This window comes from Monodon monoceros, unplaced genomic scaffold, assembly GCF_005190385.1.
Source record: "Monodon monoceros isolate NGI ecotype Baffin Bay Population unplaced genomic scaffold, NGI_Narwhal_1 Super_Scaffold_2, whole genome shotgun sequence".
In the NCBI taxonomy this organism is placed as follows: domain Eukaryota; kingdom Metazoa; phylum Chordata; class Mammalia; order Artiodactyla; family Monodontidae; genus Monodon; species Monodon monoceros.
In genome coordinates, this window is record NW_021703776.1 from 83,972,624 (window position 1) to 83,990,347 (window position 17,724).

The following is a 17,724-nucleotide window of genomic DNA, read 5'->3' on the forward strand; positions in this document are numbered from 1 at the left end:
CTTTGTTTCTGATGTATATCTATTTGACTCTTTTGGCTATGTTTTTGTGGGGGGAGGACTATTTCTTGTTAGGGGAATGATAAAGCTTTAGTCTAATCACTATTTCCTGATATCTTTATTTGCAGATAGGGCTGAATTGTCAACTCATAGGCGATTGGGAAGCAATATAGGTTCTTCCTAAGGTTTTTTTTATATAGAATTTCAGCCCTTTTCTGGTCAGCTTAATTGAGGAACTTTCTGTTTGATTTATTTTTGGCATTCGGTTATATTCAATTTAAAATAGATGCTGGCTTTTTGTATTTTCTATATGTTTTTTATATATTCTTGGATTACCTGTAATATTGTAAATTCTTTCAAGGTAGAGATGATATTTTTAAACATTAAAAATCACCTTTACAGTGTTATACACATAATAGTGCTTAGTATATCTTATAATCTTCTAAATTCTATTGGTTCTTCTTAAAAAAATAATGAGTAAGCTTTTCTGATACTTAAAAATTGTTTTTTCTCTTTAGTCTATGATGTGTACATGTGTCTTCTTTAATATACTCACAAATCTCTTGATATTGTAGGAAGCTGCAAATTTCACCTTTTTTCCCCAACACTGTGGACAGATTATATTTGAGAACTTAAAATTGTTCAATCATTGACTTGTCAAGTTCTCTCTACTTATTGTGAACCTCTAGAAATTAAAGTCTTCACCCTCTTTGAATTTCAATCCTTTTTCAAAGCATTATAATTTCGTTTCATAAATCCTCTCCTACTATGTATCTGTATGCAGCCTGATAGAAAATTTAAAATGTGGATGTGATTCATACTCCTAAAGTCAGCATGATAAAAAGGTATTATTGTTTAATATGGTTCCAGATAGTTAGGATAAATCTTTATTTAGAGGCTAAGCATAAGAAACTATTAATGTGAAGTTAGTTTGGATATAGAATCATTCTTTTGTTATTTGATGAAGGAAAATATTAGTTAACTAGAGTGTTTAAGGAAAAATGTTTTGATCACCTTTTATTAATAAAAAATCAGAGACTATAAAGTGATTAGTGTTTCAAGTCTTTAAATTTTCCTGCCTATTAAAGAGTAAGGCTTACAAGTAAATTGTATTTTTGCTTGGTTATTATGCACTGCTTCTGTGTCATCAGTTTATTTTATTAATTCTTATTTAGGAAATTGTAGAAATAATATATTCTTGAATTAAATTTTCTTTTAAATTCTTTATATGAGCTTGTTTTTTGGCATTCTTTGGCATCCTTTGGGGGGGAGATTTAGTAAATTGAATATTTCTTTTGGGATTGTAATTAATTGAGATTTTTACTTTATAGCTGTTTAATCGATGAGGTAGCCTAGGTTTAGAAAAAAAATTATAAAACTTTAAATAGTCTCTTCCTGATGATTTTGAATCATAAAACCTGTTTGTGAATTTGAAATTTATGAACATTTGATAATATTTGTCATTCAAGTAATAACTTATTACTCAGAACCAAGAACAAAGAGCATAAACATTTATGTATATTATTTAACGGTTTCTGTGCATTCAGCACCAACATTGTTATCTGATTAGTAAAAGCCTTGGAAGTTATCATTTTTACCATCTGAAGTAAGCTTTGATAAATAGTTTTTCTGGTTCTTTTCTTGAAAGTTCAGGCTCTAGAACTAGGCCTGGTTTCATCTTTTAATATCTTTTATCTTCATGAAGTATATGCCTGATATATCGTATACGTTCATCTCTTTAATATCTTTCTGCTATATACTTTGTGACCTTTGGTGAGTTATTACAATTGACTAAGCTTCAGTTTTGCCATTTAATAGTGGACATAATAATGATACTAATGAATAGGGTTAGTACAGTGCTTAGTTATGCTTAGTATACTTAGTTAATGCTTAGTAAATGCTCACTTTACGTTAGTAATTATCACTTATTGTTTCCTACAGTAATAACTAACCAGATCTCTTCTTTTCATACCTTCTCTTGTGTTCCAGTAGTACCGTGAACAGGAAGCTATTCGCCTTTGCCTAAAACACTTCAGACAACATAACTATACAGAGGCCTTTGAATCACTGCAAAAGAAAACCAAGATTGCCCTGGAACATCCCATGTTAACAGATCTGCACGATAAATTGGTACTGAAGGGTGATTTTGATGCTTGTGAAGAATTGATTGAAAAAGCTGTAAATGGTATGTCATAAACATGTAAACTTAGATTGGTTATTAGGGTGATTTTAAGAATATACAAGAAGCAGGTGTTTTAAAAGAATATAGGTTTATGCCAGTTCTTAGTTTCTTTCTTTCTTTTTTCCCTCCCATCTGTTTACCCTGTAAAGGTGTTAGCTCTTTGAATTAAGGACTTATTTTATGTAAGACAGGTCCATAATGTAATAATGAGACTTGAAAAATAAGAAAGTAACATACTTGAACTCACATACCTAAATTTAAGTTGTCATCTTGGAAAACCATGCACTTACAAATGCTAACATTGATTAGTACTGAACCACTTAGAAAAAGTCTTTTAATGTTACCTTCAGTATCAGTGACCTATTCCTTTACATATTTTTGTTGATAGCAGATTGTCATTTTTTTTAATAGTGTAATTTGAGGGTGAGGAGTGCTTGGATAAGTCAAAAAATTTTATTATTATACAGTTAATAATGAATGAGGAGATTTGTATTGGAAACATCGTCTGTGTGATGTGGATGCTACATAATTACTGATTTTCTTGGGTAGCCTGTATTCTGGCTCTGAAAGAAATGTGAATATTGGAACATAATATAATCTCCCAAAGTAATTGTTTTGGAGGATGACACCAATTGAATACTTAAGGTCTGGTATGTTTTGTTATTTAAAATAAGGAACTCTGTTGTTGCAGTATAGAGTAGCATCCTTTAAAAAAAACCTACACTTTCATAGTAACAAAGAACAGAGTAGGTGCTGTGGTATAATAAAAAGTAAATATTTGGTCTTTTCTCTTTCCTGGCACACAGCTCCTAAAACCCTTGGGATCTGCAGGGTGATGAGTGTCTTTTGTATGCTGAGATGACTGGTGGCTGGAGTCCCTAGATAGCTTCAGATCTCCAGAAAGATCAAACCATGTGATTAGAGGGCTGAAACTTTCAACCCCACCCCTGACCTCTGGGGAGAGGAGCAGGGTCAGAGATGGTGTTCAGTCACCTAAAACCATGTTTTAATCAATCATGCCTACATAATGGAACCTCACACACACACACACACACACACACACACACACACACACCTGTACCTTGCCCTACATCTTTCTTCCATTTGGCTGTTTCAGACTTGTATTCTTTATAATAGACCAGTGATAGTAAATAAAGTGCTTTCCTGAAATCTGTGGTTACTCTAGCATTATCGAACCTGAGTGGGGGTTGTGGGAACCCCCAATTTATAGCTGGTAGGTCAGAAGTACCAGTGGCTTGGGATTTGCGATTGGCATCTGAAGTGGGAATAGTCTTGTGGAACTGAGCCCTTTAACTTGTGAGATCTGACACTGACTCCAGGTAGATAGTGTCAGAATTGAATTGATTCTCGGTTGGATACCAAGTTGGAGTCAGAGAATTGGAGAAATGGTTGGTGTAAGGAGAAGACCCACACATTTGGAGTAAGAAGCATTGTGAGTGAAAACAACTTAATGCTGAATTATGAAACTTGTGGAATGATACAAAGTTGTATAGAAATTCTGTTCTTTTTACGGAAAGAAAGAAAGAAAGAATAATAGACTTTCTCAGTGCTCTGTTTTCGTATATTTTAGTCTTATCACTATCATTTATTATTATTAGTTACTCATTTATCAGATATTGGTTGAATATTTTACAGCTAAACAGAACCAGTACTGCCTTCTTTGAGTTTATAAATTTAAAGTTAACTCAAAATGAATTGCTTGCAGCTCCATTGTGTTATAATAACAAACATGCCTCTCAGCCTTGTATATTGTTACTATTTATTTAATTGATGATGATACTTGCAAATAAATGATTACTACGTTTGAAATAGAATATACTTTGGAGTATACCGAAATGGAACATATATAATAATCTCTTACCAAACCATCAAAATGCCACTAATGAAAGTATGTGTGTGTGTGTGTGTGTATGCCATTTCTGAGAATGAATTCTGTATTTTTTAACTATAGGATGAAGAAGGCACAAGTAATTTTATGGTTTTTTTGTTTTGTTTTAAATCTTTAAGGCATTTAATATTTTGTTAAGGTAAAGTAAACAACAGAACCACCAGCAATTTTGTGTAATTAGTTAGCTAAAAACAGGTTTTAAAATTGTCTCTTTAGCAATATACTCATTTACGAGAAGCTGTTAGCATCATGTGCAACTCTGCTACTGCAGAGACTTAACTTATCCTTCTGACTCTAGGAAGAAACCAAGTTTAGGAAAATTGATAGTAACTATTCTTGAGACTTAACAGCCAAGTCATACTTTTTATACTCCTCACTGGCTTGGAACAGTGTTTAGTTAATAAACATTCCTTCCAGGGTTGTTCAGTTTGCTGCTGACTGCACTGATGATGATTTGTTGGACAAATAAGGAAGTAAACACTGCAAAGTTTTTTGGCTTCTGCTCTGTTAAAAACATAGAAGAGAAGGGTAAGAAGTTCCTGCCTGGTAAATAAGAAAGTCTAGGGAATCAGAAGCATCTTTCAAATTTCTTACAGTGGAGGAAACAAAAGCTGCTTTTAGTGTATTTGGTATATTAGTATGCTCTTCTTCAAGTATGGTCTATATTTTAAGAAAGTGTTGGGCTATATTTATTTCTCTAATAGGCTTCCTATTTGCCTAGAAACATCCCTGCATTTACGTTTAATTTCATTAGAGGTGATGCCTGAACCAATCATTGCTACTTCCTCTTTGACAATGCCAGGGAAAAAAGGTAGAATCCAGTGATGATAGGCAAAAGTAATCACCCAGGAACAGAAAATACTTAAAGAAAACCTCCCTTTGCAGTGTTTATCTTATTTGTTAATGAAATAAAAGTTTGCTTTTGTGAGACAAGGGGGAGATAAAGTTTAAAGTTTAATAAAGTAGTCCTAAAGTTTAAACTTGAGGTCTTTATCTCTCTCCCTCCCTTCTTCCCTCTTCCCCTCCTCCTTTCTTTTTTCTCTACTCCACCCCACACTCCTGCCCACCCCCACCCCACCCTGTATCTCTTCCTTCCCATACCTTGGTTTATGCCATAGTTGTTAATTATATGGTAGGCCTATTTCCCTCTCCTTAGAATTTTTTTGAGATCTCAAATCTTGTTGGAGTTACTTTTGTGGCAAGGTTTTTAACTACAAATTTAGTATTGTTAATAGATATCGGGCTATTTATATTCTGTTTCTTATTGAGGCAATATTGGTAGTTTGTGTCTTTTGAGGAATATGCCCATTTCATCTAAATTGATGAATTTACTGGCATAAAGTTGTTTATATTCCATTATTGTCCTTTATGTCATATCATGTTCTTGATATTGGTAATTTTTGTCTTTCATTTCTTGGTAGTCTGGCTAGAGATCTATCAGTTTTATTTTAAGAAAACAGCTCTTGGTTTCTTTGTTTTATCTTTTCTCTCTATTTCATTGATTTCTGTATCTTTTTTATTTCCTTTTTTCCACATACTTTGGTTTTAATTTGCTCTTCTTTTCCTAGCTTCTTAATATGAAAGCTGAAGCCATTAGAGATTCTTCTTTTCTAATGTAAGCATTTGGTGTTAAGAATTTCCCTTAAGCACTGCTTTAGTTGTATCTCACAAATTTTGCTATGTTGTTTTCATTTTCATTCAGTTTAAAATACAGTTGACCCTTAAACAGCGTGGGGGTTAGGGGCGCCAGCTCTCCCTCCCCTGTCCTACCGCTTGCACAGTTGAAAATCCACGTGTAACTGATTCCCCCAGAACTTAACTACTAGTAGCCTACTGTTGACTGGAAGCTTTACCAATAACATGAACAGTCAATTAACACATATTTTATATGTTACATATATATACTGTATTCCGACAATAAAATAAAGAAAATGTTATTAAGAAAATCATAAGGAAGAGAAAACATTTACAGTGTGTACTATGTTTATTAATATCGTAAGTTTACATTATCTGTTTACAAGATAAATTGTCAGTACCTGTGTCAATATTGTCTTAGTGATACGAAACACTGTACGTATTATATGCATTACTAACACTAGACATCAAAGATGAAAGTTAATGTGGAAAAAGAAATTCATATTTGTTTACAGGTCTAACAATTCATGCATTGGCAATGAAGCAGCAGCAATATGATTGCTTTACGGTAGTCTAGTGTAATTGATACAATTGCTTCACAATAGCTTAGTCTTTATGCTAATGAATGAATTGTTATAAAATTTTTATGGCATACAGTATTAGTCATATTTATAATACAGTATTGGAAACATTGTTATATTTTCTAAAAACTATTTACCTCTGATGATAGGCTGATAGTTTCTCCAGTTGAGAGAGGGTGGGAGAGGGGCATACTGTACAGTAATGTAATTCTTTGAAAGCAAAGTTATAAAACAGTAGGAAAACCAACACATTATTAATTTTATATTAAATAGCACTCACCTTATGCCTGTATAAATATGGATAGAGCAGTACCTACATATTTTGTGCATTCATGACTTACCTCACCTTTTCTTAATTTTCTTGACATTTCTAGGCTGTGTGGTTCATCTGCGAGTTTTTTCAAACTGTTGAAAATCTCCAAAAAATTTTCTAATATATTTATTGGAAAAAACATCCACATATAGGTGGACATGTGCGGTTCCAACCTGTCTTGTTCAAGGGTCAGCTGTACTTAGGCATAATGACACATTTTTCTTTCCAACCCTGATAACTTTTTCCCCCTTGTATTTAATCTCTGCCAGGATCTTTAGAAAAAGATTGCCATGGCATAATTATAGTGGATAGCCCTGTGTAGTTCATGATCCCAGAAGAAATGCTTTTTACATTTCATTGTTAAATATATTTTTGATCTGGGGTTTTGGGAGATTCTGTATCAGATTCCAAGATTCCTAAGAGTTTGTGTCATAAATGGATATTGGATTTTGCCACTTTTTCTCTACCTTTTGTGATATGATTTTCCTACCCTATTAATATATGAAATCATAGTAAATGATTTTCTAATGTTAAACCTCATATATACTTAACTTTGTTATGTATTTTTTAAAGTTATTTTGGGTTTAGATTGACTAATGTTTTGTTAGAATTCTTCCAACTATTTTTGTTAGTAAGGTTGACCTTGTACCTTTTCTTTCTCATATCTTCCTGTTCAGGTTTAGTATCATTATTAGGCTAATTTCACATAATGTGTTGAGGAGTTAACCTTTTCTTCCTATTTTCTGAATAAATGTAAGATGTGAATTATTTCTTTCTTAAATGCTTGGTTGAATTTACCATTGAGCTATCTGTGCTTGAGATTTGCTTGCAGGAATATTTTTAGCTTACCAATTCAGTTTCTTGAAACTTCGTAGGACTCTTCAGAGTTGTTTGGTTGGTTGATTGAGCTTTAACAAATTACACTTTTCTAGTAGTTTGTTTCAGTTTCATCTAAAATTTCAAGCTTATGGATGTGAAACTGTGCCTAATATCCCCTTATTATCTGTTTAATGTTTGTAGAATTTCTTGAGATGTCTCTTTTTTTCATTCCTTATATTGGTTATTTATGAATTCTTTCTCCCTCCCTAATCCATTACTTTCTTTTTTTTTTAAATACATTTATTTTATTTATTTATTCTTGGCTGTGTTGGGTGTTCGTTGCAGTGAGCGGGGCTACTCTTTGTTGCAGTGCGCTGGCTTCTCATTGTGGTGGCTTCTCTTGTTGCAGAGCACGGGCTCTAGGCATGTGGGCTTCAGTAGTTGTGGCTCGCGGGCTCTAGAGCGCAGGCTCAGTAGTTGTGGCACATGCGCTTAGGTGCTCCGTGGCATGTGGGATCTTCCAGGACCAGGGATCGAACCCATGCCCCCTGCATTGGCAGGCGGATTCTTAACCACTGCTCCACCAGGGAAGTCCCCCCAATCTATTGCCTTCACCATAAGCTTAGCAAGTTCAGTGATCTTTTGAGGGAACCAACTTCTGGTTTGTTGATTCTTTATGTTAACTTTTATGTCCTTGGCTTATGCTCTTTATTTAATGTTGTCTTCTTTCCCTCTTTGAGATGAATATGCGTTTTATAATTTATTGAGATTGATGCTTAGCTTATTAATTTTCAGACTTTGTTATTTCCCCATATATGCATTTAAGGATATAAATTTCCTTCTTCTTCTTTTTCAGTTGTGCTATGAAGTGTTTTCATTTTTGTCCAGTTCAGTAATTTCATTAGGAAATGATATTGCTCTTTTGTGAGTCATAGTTATATAGAAATATAGTTTTTAATTTCCAAATACATAAAGATTTTCTGGCTCTTTTCCTCATTACTGATTTCTGGCATAAATGCATAGTGGTCAGAGTACATATTTTGTACTATTCCAATTCTTTGAAATTTGATAAGACTTACCATATGGCCCACTTTGTTCAATTTTTATAAACATATTAGGTACACTTGGACAGAAATCCAGTTCTTTAGTTGTTACTGCAGTGTTCTATATATGTCCAGTTGGTCCAGTTTGCTAATCATGTTGCATAAATCTGCTTTACCAATGTTTTCTGTCTGATTCTCTCAATTACTAAGAAAAATGTGTTAACACTTCCTACTATGATTATGGAATTGTCTCTTCTTATAATTCTGGCAGTTTTTGCTTCGTATATTTTGAAGCTATGTTTCTAGATGAATACAAATTTTAAATTCTTTTATTTTGAATGAAATCTTTTATCTTTAAGTGTGTTTTTATCTCTACTAATGTTGTTGCCTTAAGTTATAAATTGTCTTACATTAATGTCTGCTTTCATTTGTTAAATATTTACATATCTTTTTCCATCTTTTAATTTCAAGCTTTCTGTATCCTTTTTTAAAAGAAGTATCTCTTGTAAATTTAGTTGTTTTTTAAAAACTCTGCCTTCTTTTGATTTGAACATTTATTTCATTTACATGATTGAATTACTGGTAAATATATGGGTTCAAACCTACCATTTTACTTAATATATTTTGTCATGTCCTTTATTTCTTGTTTTTGGTTGTTGTCTCTTACCTTTTTAAACTTTTTAATCTTTTCATTTTTTTATTTGGAAGTAACACACTCTATTTTATTTATGGTGAGTCCATAAATAACCACAAATATACATACTTAACAAAATTTATCCGTACAAGGACTTAGTGGACTTTGAACTCCCATCTACTTACCTTCCAACTCATATGCTGTTGTTGTTCTTTATTTTGATACCATATTCAGAGACCCTAGAAGATATTACTGTTCTTGTTTTATACAGTGTCCATTAATTTTACCCAAATATTTACTAATTTTTTTGCTCTTCACTACTATTTGAATCTTTGATTTTATACCTAAGATCATATTCCTTCTGCCTTAAGCACATCCTTTAGAATTTCTTCTAATGCAGATTAATTCTCTCAGTTTTTGTTTGCTTGAAAATTTGTCTCTTTTCTTGAAGGATATTTTCACTGGGTATAGAATTCTAGATTGACAATTATCTTCTCCAAATACATTTTTAATGTCATTTCACTGTTAACCAGTTTCCATTGTTGCCAGTTTCAACTATTGCTCTTTTGAATGCAATCTCTGTTTTTGCCTATTGGCTGTTTAAATATTTAAATATATTAAACATATTATTTTGTAGTTCTATAAACAGGGCAACTCCAGTGTGGTGACACTGTCAATTAACTATTATGTATTTTTGTTTTCTTTCAGTTAGATGTATATCTTTTATTTTCTCATTTTAATTGCACATTTATGTTGAATTTTTCAACCTTCTCTAAATTCTTTCTCTCTTTTCCATTACTATATTGTTAGTAGTGTTTTCTTTCCTTCTTATTTTGGTCTTCATTTCTGTTATGTATTCATTTTGTTTTTCTTCCTCTTTTCCTTCAACTGACATTCATGTTTTATTTATCTTTGTTGTCATACCATATCTCTTTCAACTATTTATATCTCTGTTTTCTAACTGTATCTCTAATTTGTGCTCATCTTTTATAAAGAGAGTTTCTTACTTAGCTTTTATATTCATGGAAAAGTATTTGGCCATTTTCATCAATTACATGACTACATTTTTCTGTTGAATCAGATTCTTTTGCCACTTAAAATTTTTTTTCTTTTCCTTTTTATATCTTTATATAAATTCTGAGTTGGTTGTTTTTGAGTTTTATTAATCTTTGAATGAAATGAGTTTTTCCTGTTTTAAATAGGTTCTTAAGACTGTGTTCTAGAACAGCAAGATTTTTCCTTATGGTATTGCTTTTCTCTCGGGACACTTTCTTCTCAGCAGTACTCCTAATGCAAAATCTCTCTTTTTTTTTTTTTTCATCAGACTGCTTCCTGAAGGATGGCTTCTTTGCCTAATTCCTGTTCATTCGTGCCTTTGTGCTTTTTTTTGTTTTTTTAATTGGAGTATAGTTGCTTTACAATGTTGTTTTTGTTTCTGCTGTACAGCAAAGTGCATCAGCTATACATATACATATATCCTCTTTTTTGGATTTCCTTCCCATTTAGGTCATGCCTTTGTGCTTTTGTTTATGTTGTATTCCCTCCCCTGATTACTTTTCCTTTTTATCACCATTCACTTAAAACTCATTCTTCAAGTCTAGCTCTTTCAAGCTAGTTTTTAAAAATTATTTTTGCACCTCAGTTGCTCCTCCTTCTCTTAATTCCTATTTGCCTTTGTACCGTATTTCTCATTTTGTGCATAAAAAATTATTAGTTTTTTGCCAGGTATAGTTCCAAATATTACTTCATTATTATAACTATTCATGTATTCAAAGGCCGATATGCCATCTACTCTAATAAACACTATATATGAATTAATTCTTGTACCTGCTTTCTAGGTAAGTATTATTATTTCAATTTAATAAATGTCAGTGATTAAGTAATTTGCCTAAGACAGCATAGCTGGTAAGTGGCAGAGCTAAAATTTGAATCTATTCATCTTACCACCATGCTTTACCATCCAAGTAAATATTTACTGGTTCAGTTTCCCCAGTATTTATTGTTGTAACATAAATTGTTGTATTTCATGTATTTCTCTTTTCAGAATTTAATCAAACTGCTGAAATGCATAATTTTTTAAAAAAATCTCTTTTACCCAGCCATTATTATTCTTGAGCTATAAAAACTTTTTTATGCTGTACCTGTAAGTGAATTTTTAGTTTTTTCTTTAAAAAAAAATCTCTGTGTTGGTGAAAAATCAGTTTGATAAAAGTTTCAATGTAGGCAGCAGTACTGTATTCTGTGCTGTTTTCTTTTTTAATCTTGGATGAGGCTTGAATATATTTTTTTTCTTTAAAAAAAATTATGTACTTTCACCATTAGAGACAAGAACAGCTTGTGCCTAATTAGGACTGTATGAAACGTGTTTAGTTATTGTAGTCATAATCATAGGGGAAAAATGAGATGGTATTGGACCAGGAGCCTTTCAGTAGTTTGAAAATTCTTAGCAACTGGGTCTTAGTGTGATTTCTCCTAAGTCATATTTTCAGTTCTTTTGGATAGTTTTACTTTTGCCAGACACTTCTGATTTTCTGCTTTAGATTTTTGTCAAAAGTAGACATATAGAAATATTAGCAACTGCCTGAATTCTTAAAATACAGAAGTAATTTTTAAAAATAGTTCATAAACATTTAAATGCCTTACTTTTTTGCTTTTGAGACTTTTAAAACAGTGTTAAGAGGTGTTTTCATATTTTTGTAGATGAGAATGTCATTGTTTCAATAGAAAGCTCAGATTTTTTGCTGAATCATATAGAATATATGCAAGTAAGCATACCAAACAAAAGGCGGCCTTTCAAGAATTAGAAATATAAGGAACATGGCGAGATTATTTTGGCTGCAGAGGTGTCAGCTTTTCATTTGTTTTTAGGTCTTGAAAGGGAGTTCTTTAACATTAAAACAAGGAACTGAAAGCAATGTATTTTCAAAAAATCTTTACCCTGCTTTAATGTTTGTAGCATTTTTATTGATCACCTCAAGGATTTCAAGCTTATGACTGTTTGATTTTGAAAAATTTAATTTGTTCTATTAAAAAATAAAGTTTCTTTAGCACTTGAAATGACTGTTCACCAAGAAAACATTATATTACTACTTTTCTGTTTGAGAGCATGAAAGAAGATTCTTAAGCATGTTATTTCATTGAAAATAGCTACTAAATATAACTTGCTCCAGATCTGATCTGGACTATTTATTGACAACCCAGTTTCCCTGGCAAGAGGCAATAAAGTATGTATTGTAATAGATTAAATGAGGGTAATCTTTAATTTATCATGTTTCTCTGCAAAGTACAACATAGTTTTTTAAGTCATTTTTTATTTTGAGTGATTAGATGGTTTAATATTATAACATGAAAGTATCAAGAAGTTAATTAAATAGAGTTGAATAGTAGTGTAGAGAGGTGTGAGAGGGCTGGAATTTATGTTTCTAGCTTTTGTGTCTTATGGTAAGCCAGGATTTCTCCAAAAGAGGTGTTTTGTTTTGTTTTTTGTTTTTATTTTGGTTTTTGGTAGAACAGCTAGCTTCTCAAACTAGCCATTTTGTTGTCTGGAACAACTTCCAGATGAATGAATACTTAAGGTGAGAAAGTGATCTGGAGTAGTGACAAACCAGTGTTCCAGAGAAGAAACGAAACATAAAAAGTAAACTTTAGCCACAGTTACCAGTATGTCTTTATTTAAGAGGGAGATTACATTTTTTCCTTTAAATTATAATTAACTATAATATATTTCAACTGTTTTAGTTTTATCCCTCTTCTATTATAATCAGTTTAATATTGCAGTAGAATGATCTGGTATGGTGAGTTATGTTTCCCAGTCTTCCTTTTGAATAGGTAAATTTTGCTGTCTATTGAAGTGCTGTTGAATAGGTAAATTTTGCTGTCTGTTATTATAGTGTGTAATCTTAGATTGTAATTTAAAAACTATTATTTGTGTGTTTGTATTTATTTACATGCATTCTATGAAGAGTTGAAAAGATTTTAGACTTTGGAATTGGGTTTTATACCTTTTGTTTAGAGTCTTTGGGCATGATGTTAATTTCTCTGAACCTTGATTTTCTAATCTTTGCAATAATTAATAATGACCATTGTGTAGATTTATTTTAAGGAGTAAATGAATTAACCTTTGTGATGTCTTGCACACAGTAAGTGTGCAATAAAAGTCAACTCTTTCTTCTTTGGTAAGATCTTTTTAGAGAGTTACTTCCAGATTTGATAATGCTATATTGAAATAATTTTCTTCAAGTTTTCTAATAGTCTCCAAGGAAAAGTAAGAGATATCAAAGAGAATTGTGTGAACTTTAGACTAGTGAAGAGAAAAGGAATTTACTTGAGACAGAAGGAGGCAAAAAGTTCGCCAAGCAATTTTTTTTTAATGTTTGCTTGACTACTGTACAAGATTGGTGTGACTTGTCAGGGTGCCATTATGTACTAGGAGTATGCTTTATTGGAGGTAGAAGTTTTATGTACAGTTTGTTGTAATGTAAGGAACTTAGTAAGATTAAGATGACTCAAAGGAAATGTCAACCATGTGGCTGGGAAAGTCCCTCCACCCCCTGCTCTTTTTTCCATTCTAAGCATTTATTATATACTGAGCATCTCTGATGTTATGCTATTAACTGTCATTATTCAAGAGAGGATTAATTGTATCTAGTGTAAAATCATCATAATTTCTAATATTTTAAGTTTGGATTACTTAATGTTTAAATTTTGGAAGTAATTTCCTCTGCATGCTTGATCATAAATCCTTTGTGCATATTTAGCTCTCTTTGTCCTTGTTAAAACAAGCTAATGTCAGTGTACAAAGCACTGCTTGTAGAAACGTGAATGTGTCTAGTGACCTGTGAAGAAGAGACATTTCAGGGGTAACAAAGTATGTGAAAATGGTTTATATTGGTAATAACAGTATGTTACGAAGTTTTTCCAAAGTTTAGAAAAGAATTCCACATATCTAGTTGTTTTGTGACCTTTCTTCCAGTAATAATAGAGTTCAATGCAAAAAAATTGGGAAAACAAAGAAGTACAAAGGCAAAAACCAAAACCAAAAATCACGATCATCCTAATCCTGCCAACCAAAGAAAATCACTTTTAACTTTTTGATGTATGTCAGTGTTTTTTCTTTTCATCTGTGTGTTTATGAAATGATTTTACAAAAATGGTATAATGTTTGAGAGTTTGCTTTTTTTACTTGAAAATTCCTGACAATATTTTCATAGGACAGTTGTGTTTGATAGAAGAGAAACTGTGAAGCTCTTGATGGGTAGAGTATTTGTAAGTTTTTCAGGTTAGTTAAGAGTGGGGATAGAAGGATTAGTTGAAGAAACAATTAGAGAATTTAATTTTACCTGCAGTGTTCAGAATGACTTTAAAGATCAGGAATGGGGTCATCCGTCAGATTATTTCCTGTGATTACTGCCTTAAGAGCTCTTAGAAGAATTTCCCCCAGTGGATTGTGATTTCTTTTTCAGAATAGTCACAGAAGACTTAAGGAGAAAGAGGAGATGGAGACTTTTCTAAGATAAACATAGGTGGGATCAGCCAGACACACACAGTTCGAGTAAATATATTGGTTCTAACAGTGGTGGGACCCTAGTATGCCACAGTGTGGAAGGAACCTCAGGCCCTGTCCAACTCTTAAACACCAGTTTTGCAGATGAGGAACTTGTTTGACTTATCAAAAGTCGTGTAACTAACTAGTATGGGACACTTTAGTAATATGGCAATTGGGCACTATTAAAAAGTATGAAATTTATTACTTTTCTAATTGTCTCTATTTTTGCTTTGTATTTTTCATGTCTTGAGTTTTCTTATCTCCCTCAGTTTTCTACCCATCTCCATATACTCCCATCTTTACTTTTTTCTCTCTCTCCTCTTCAGTTAGCCATTATGTGGAATTAATATTTTAAAATCATTGTTTATATTGATTAATTTTATCTTCTCTGTTTAAGGTTTTTAAAAAGAATCATTTAACTTTTATGTGCCTTTCACAAAATGGAATAAAATTTAATTACTGTGTTTTACTTCTATATAATACTAAATTTATGATTAATATTTTATTATCATCTTATCATTGCTATTAATAGGAGCCCCACAACATTTTATCTGAAAAAAGAAAAGATTTCCAGCTCTTGTAATGGGAAACCAGTATTGGCCAGAGTAGGCTGGATGGGGCAAGAATTGTCAGAAAAGCCCATGGGGGAGTAGGTGATATGATAGAAACACTCTCACTAAAATAAGTTGTGAATCCACTTGTTCCCCCTTACTTTAACAATTAAAACATAAATGCTAATTTGTGAGTGCTAATTTAAGAGGAGAGAACTTTGTTTTTTGCAAGAATTTTTTAAAGTCCCATGGGCAAAGAAAAAAGAAACTAGATGAGTTTATGGGATAGAGGTTTTCAGTTAAAGCCATCTGGAAAGACTTGAAAGCTGAAGGGTGTGGTTACCACTGAGTTTCATAATTACCCAGAAAAGAAAGAGATTAGGGAGGTTTTTGTAAATTACGCAGTCTCTGGCAAGTATACAAGTCACAGAGAACAGACAGTTTTACTTATAAATTCTTTGGAAAAGTATTTGCTTTCAGTGACTAAATGAAGCAAAAGGGAATCCTTTATTCAGATTGAAATCAGAGTCAAATGACAGAATTATAGTAAGGGTAACTCTATAAATTATAATCTGTTTGGGTTCATGTCAAAGAAAACCCTAGTTTAAAAAGTAAGGAAATGTTATTTTATCATATAACAAGAAGTCCAGAGATAAGGTAAATTTCATGGTTAGTCAATTCAGTGACCCAGTTTCTTAATCTCTCTCTGCCCTGTCATCATTATAGAGTTGATTTCATTATCAGACCTCTACAAATGGGCTATAGCAGGAATGTATATTTTCATACAGATTCTGAACATTTCCAGAGGAACAAAAGTACTTTCTTCTTCTCTGTAGAGTCATTTAAAAGTAAGGAAACATTTCCTTGAAGGCCCCCCCACCCCACCCCCACCAGAGATCCTCATGTTTCATTAGCCAGAATTGGGTTTCATACCATTCTTAAACTAATCTTTGTTGAGGGGCACAGGATTAGGACTTGATGATAATTTGGGGTAGAATGGATATATGTGGGGAGTTCAGTCCCCATGACCATAGTAGTACCTAGTGTAACAACTAGTTACTGTACTGTAACAACTCCTCTTAAGAAGGAGATTTAGAATTTATTAATGAAGTAAGTAAAGCATAGTGAAACATGAGTCCCAGCCCCACCACTCAAGAGCTGTGTGATTTGGGTTAAATTCATTAATTTCTCTAAATATGCATTTCCACATCTGTAAAATGAAGATGATAATGCCCAATTCATAAGGCTGTTTTTTAGAATTAAATCAGATAAGTAAGATAGCACAGATTCTAACATTTAGTATTCAATAAATATACTATTACTATTACTGGTGCTTTTATCTCTATGTAGTTTTGTACTCAAAGAAAACTCTAAAAATGGTATTTTCACTTTAAAGGATTAGTTGTTTTTTTTCCTGAAAATACAAGGGCCTAGACCAAAGTTGTTGGAGCTCCCATTTCCTTCTCTAGCTTTTTTGTATAGTAGTACAAAAATGGGGGAAACTTAGTAAGCTTAGTATGAGCTGCCACTAAAAACAATTCGTTTACATGGTTGTGTCAACTAATACTTTGCTATTTATATTTGAGGTAGCATAAAAACTGAACTGACACATATTTTATGAAAATGTGCTATTGTATTAGTGACATATTAGTAATTTTCTTTAATGTAGGCTTCTACATTTTGGTCTTTTTTGCTGTAATAAAAAGTGTAAGCTGTTAGGGTGTAATTCTCTCTTTCTTTGATATTTGCAGATGGCTTGTTCAATCAGTATATCAGTCAACAGGAATATAAGCCACGATGGAGTCAAATCATTCCCAAAAGCACCAAAGGTAAGTCCTACCTTCTAGGTTGTGGGTGCTTTTTCTTTAATGTCCCAGTTTCATGTATCCGAAGGTAGCTCAAGTTTCACTGTACCCTATTAACGAAAAGCAGGTGTTTAAAACAAGACATAGGTTCCTCAACTAGATGGCAGGGGAAGTTTATTATATTAAATTTTTCTTTTAAACCTTTTTGTTTTATTGCTATAACAGAAGGTTGGGCATTTTTTACACAGAATACCATCATAAACTGCTTTTATAGAGACACTATAAAATTATAGGCTATTGTGTTGTAATCCCAAACGTGTCCCTGAAAAACCTTAAGTTCTGCAGAATTGCTCACAAAAGCTAATAGGGCTTATGAGAGAAGTAGAAATGGGACATACCATTCTAAATCTGTGGAACTTTATAATCAGATACTAATAATAAAAACTAATGATAAAAACTAATAATATAACCAGATACTAATAATAAAAAATAACAATTCTAATAAAAATAAATACTAGTACAGTTAAATATAGGCATTTATATTGAGCATCACAGTGATTTTGGAGCTTTAAGCCCTAGGGCTCATGCTTCTTTCCTTGAGCTGTAGACCCTCAAGCTGAAGACCACCTCCTGTGGTCTTCATACATTGCTAAAGCCTTCATTTTAAGTGTGAGAAAGCTTTCCTCAAATAGTGTTAAACATTAATATAC

The 17,724-nt window shown here is 32.4% G+C and overlaps 1 protein-coding gene across 3 annotated transcripts in view; it reads left to right on the forward strand.

Moving 5' to 3' along the window:
• MKLN1 (muskelin 1) overlaps positions 1-17,724 on the forward strand; it is a 178,691-nt gene that overhangs the window by 78,454 nt on the left and 82,513 nt on the right. For 2 of the 3 annotated variants that reach the window (XM_029233749.1, XM_029233750.1), the window contains exons 6-7: positions 1,990-2,182; positions 16,961-17,038. In XM_029233749.1, the coding sequence (XP_029089582.1) occupies positions 1,990-2,182; positions 16,961-17,038 (271 nt within the window). Of the gene's footprint in view, positions 1-1,986; positions 2,183-16,960; positions 17,039-17,724 lie in introns of all 3 variants that reach the window. The other variant, XM_029233751.1, reaches the window with a different exon arrangement.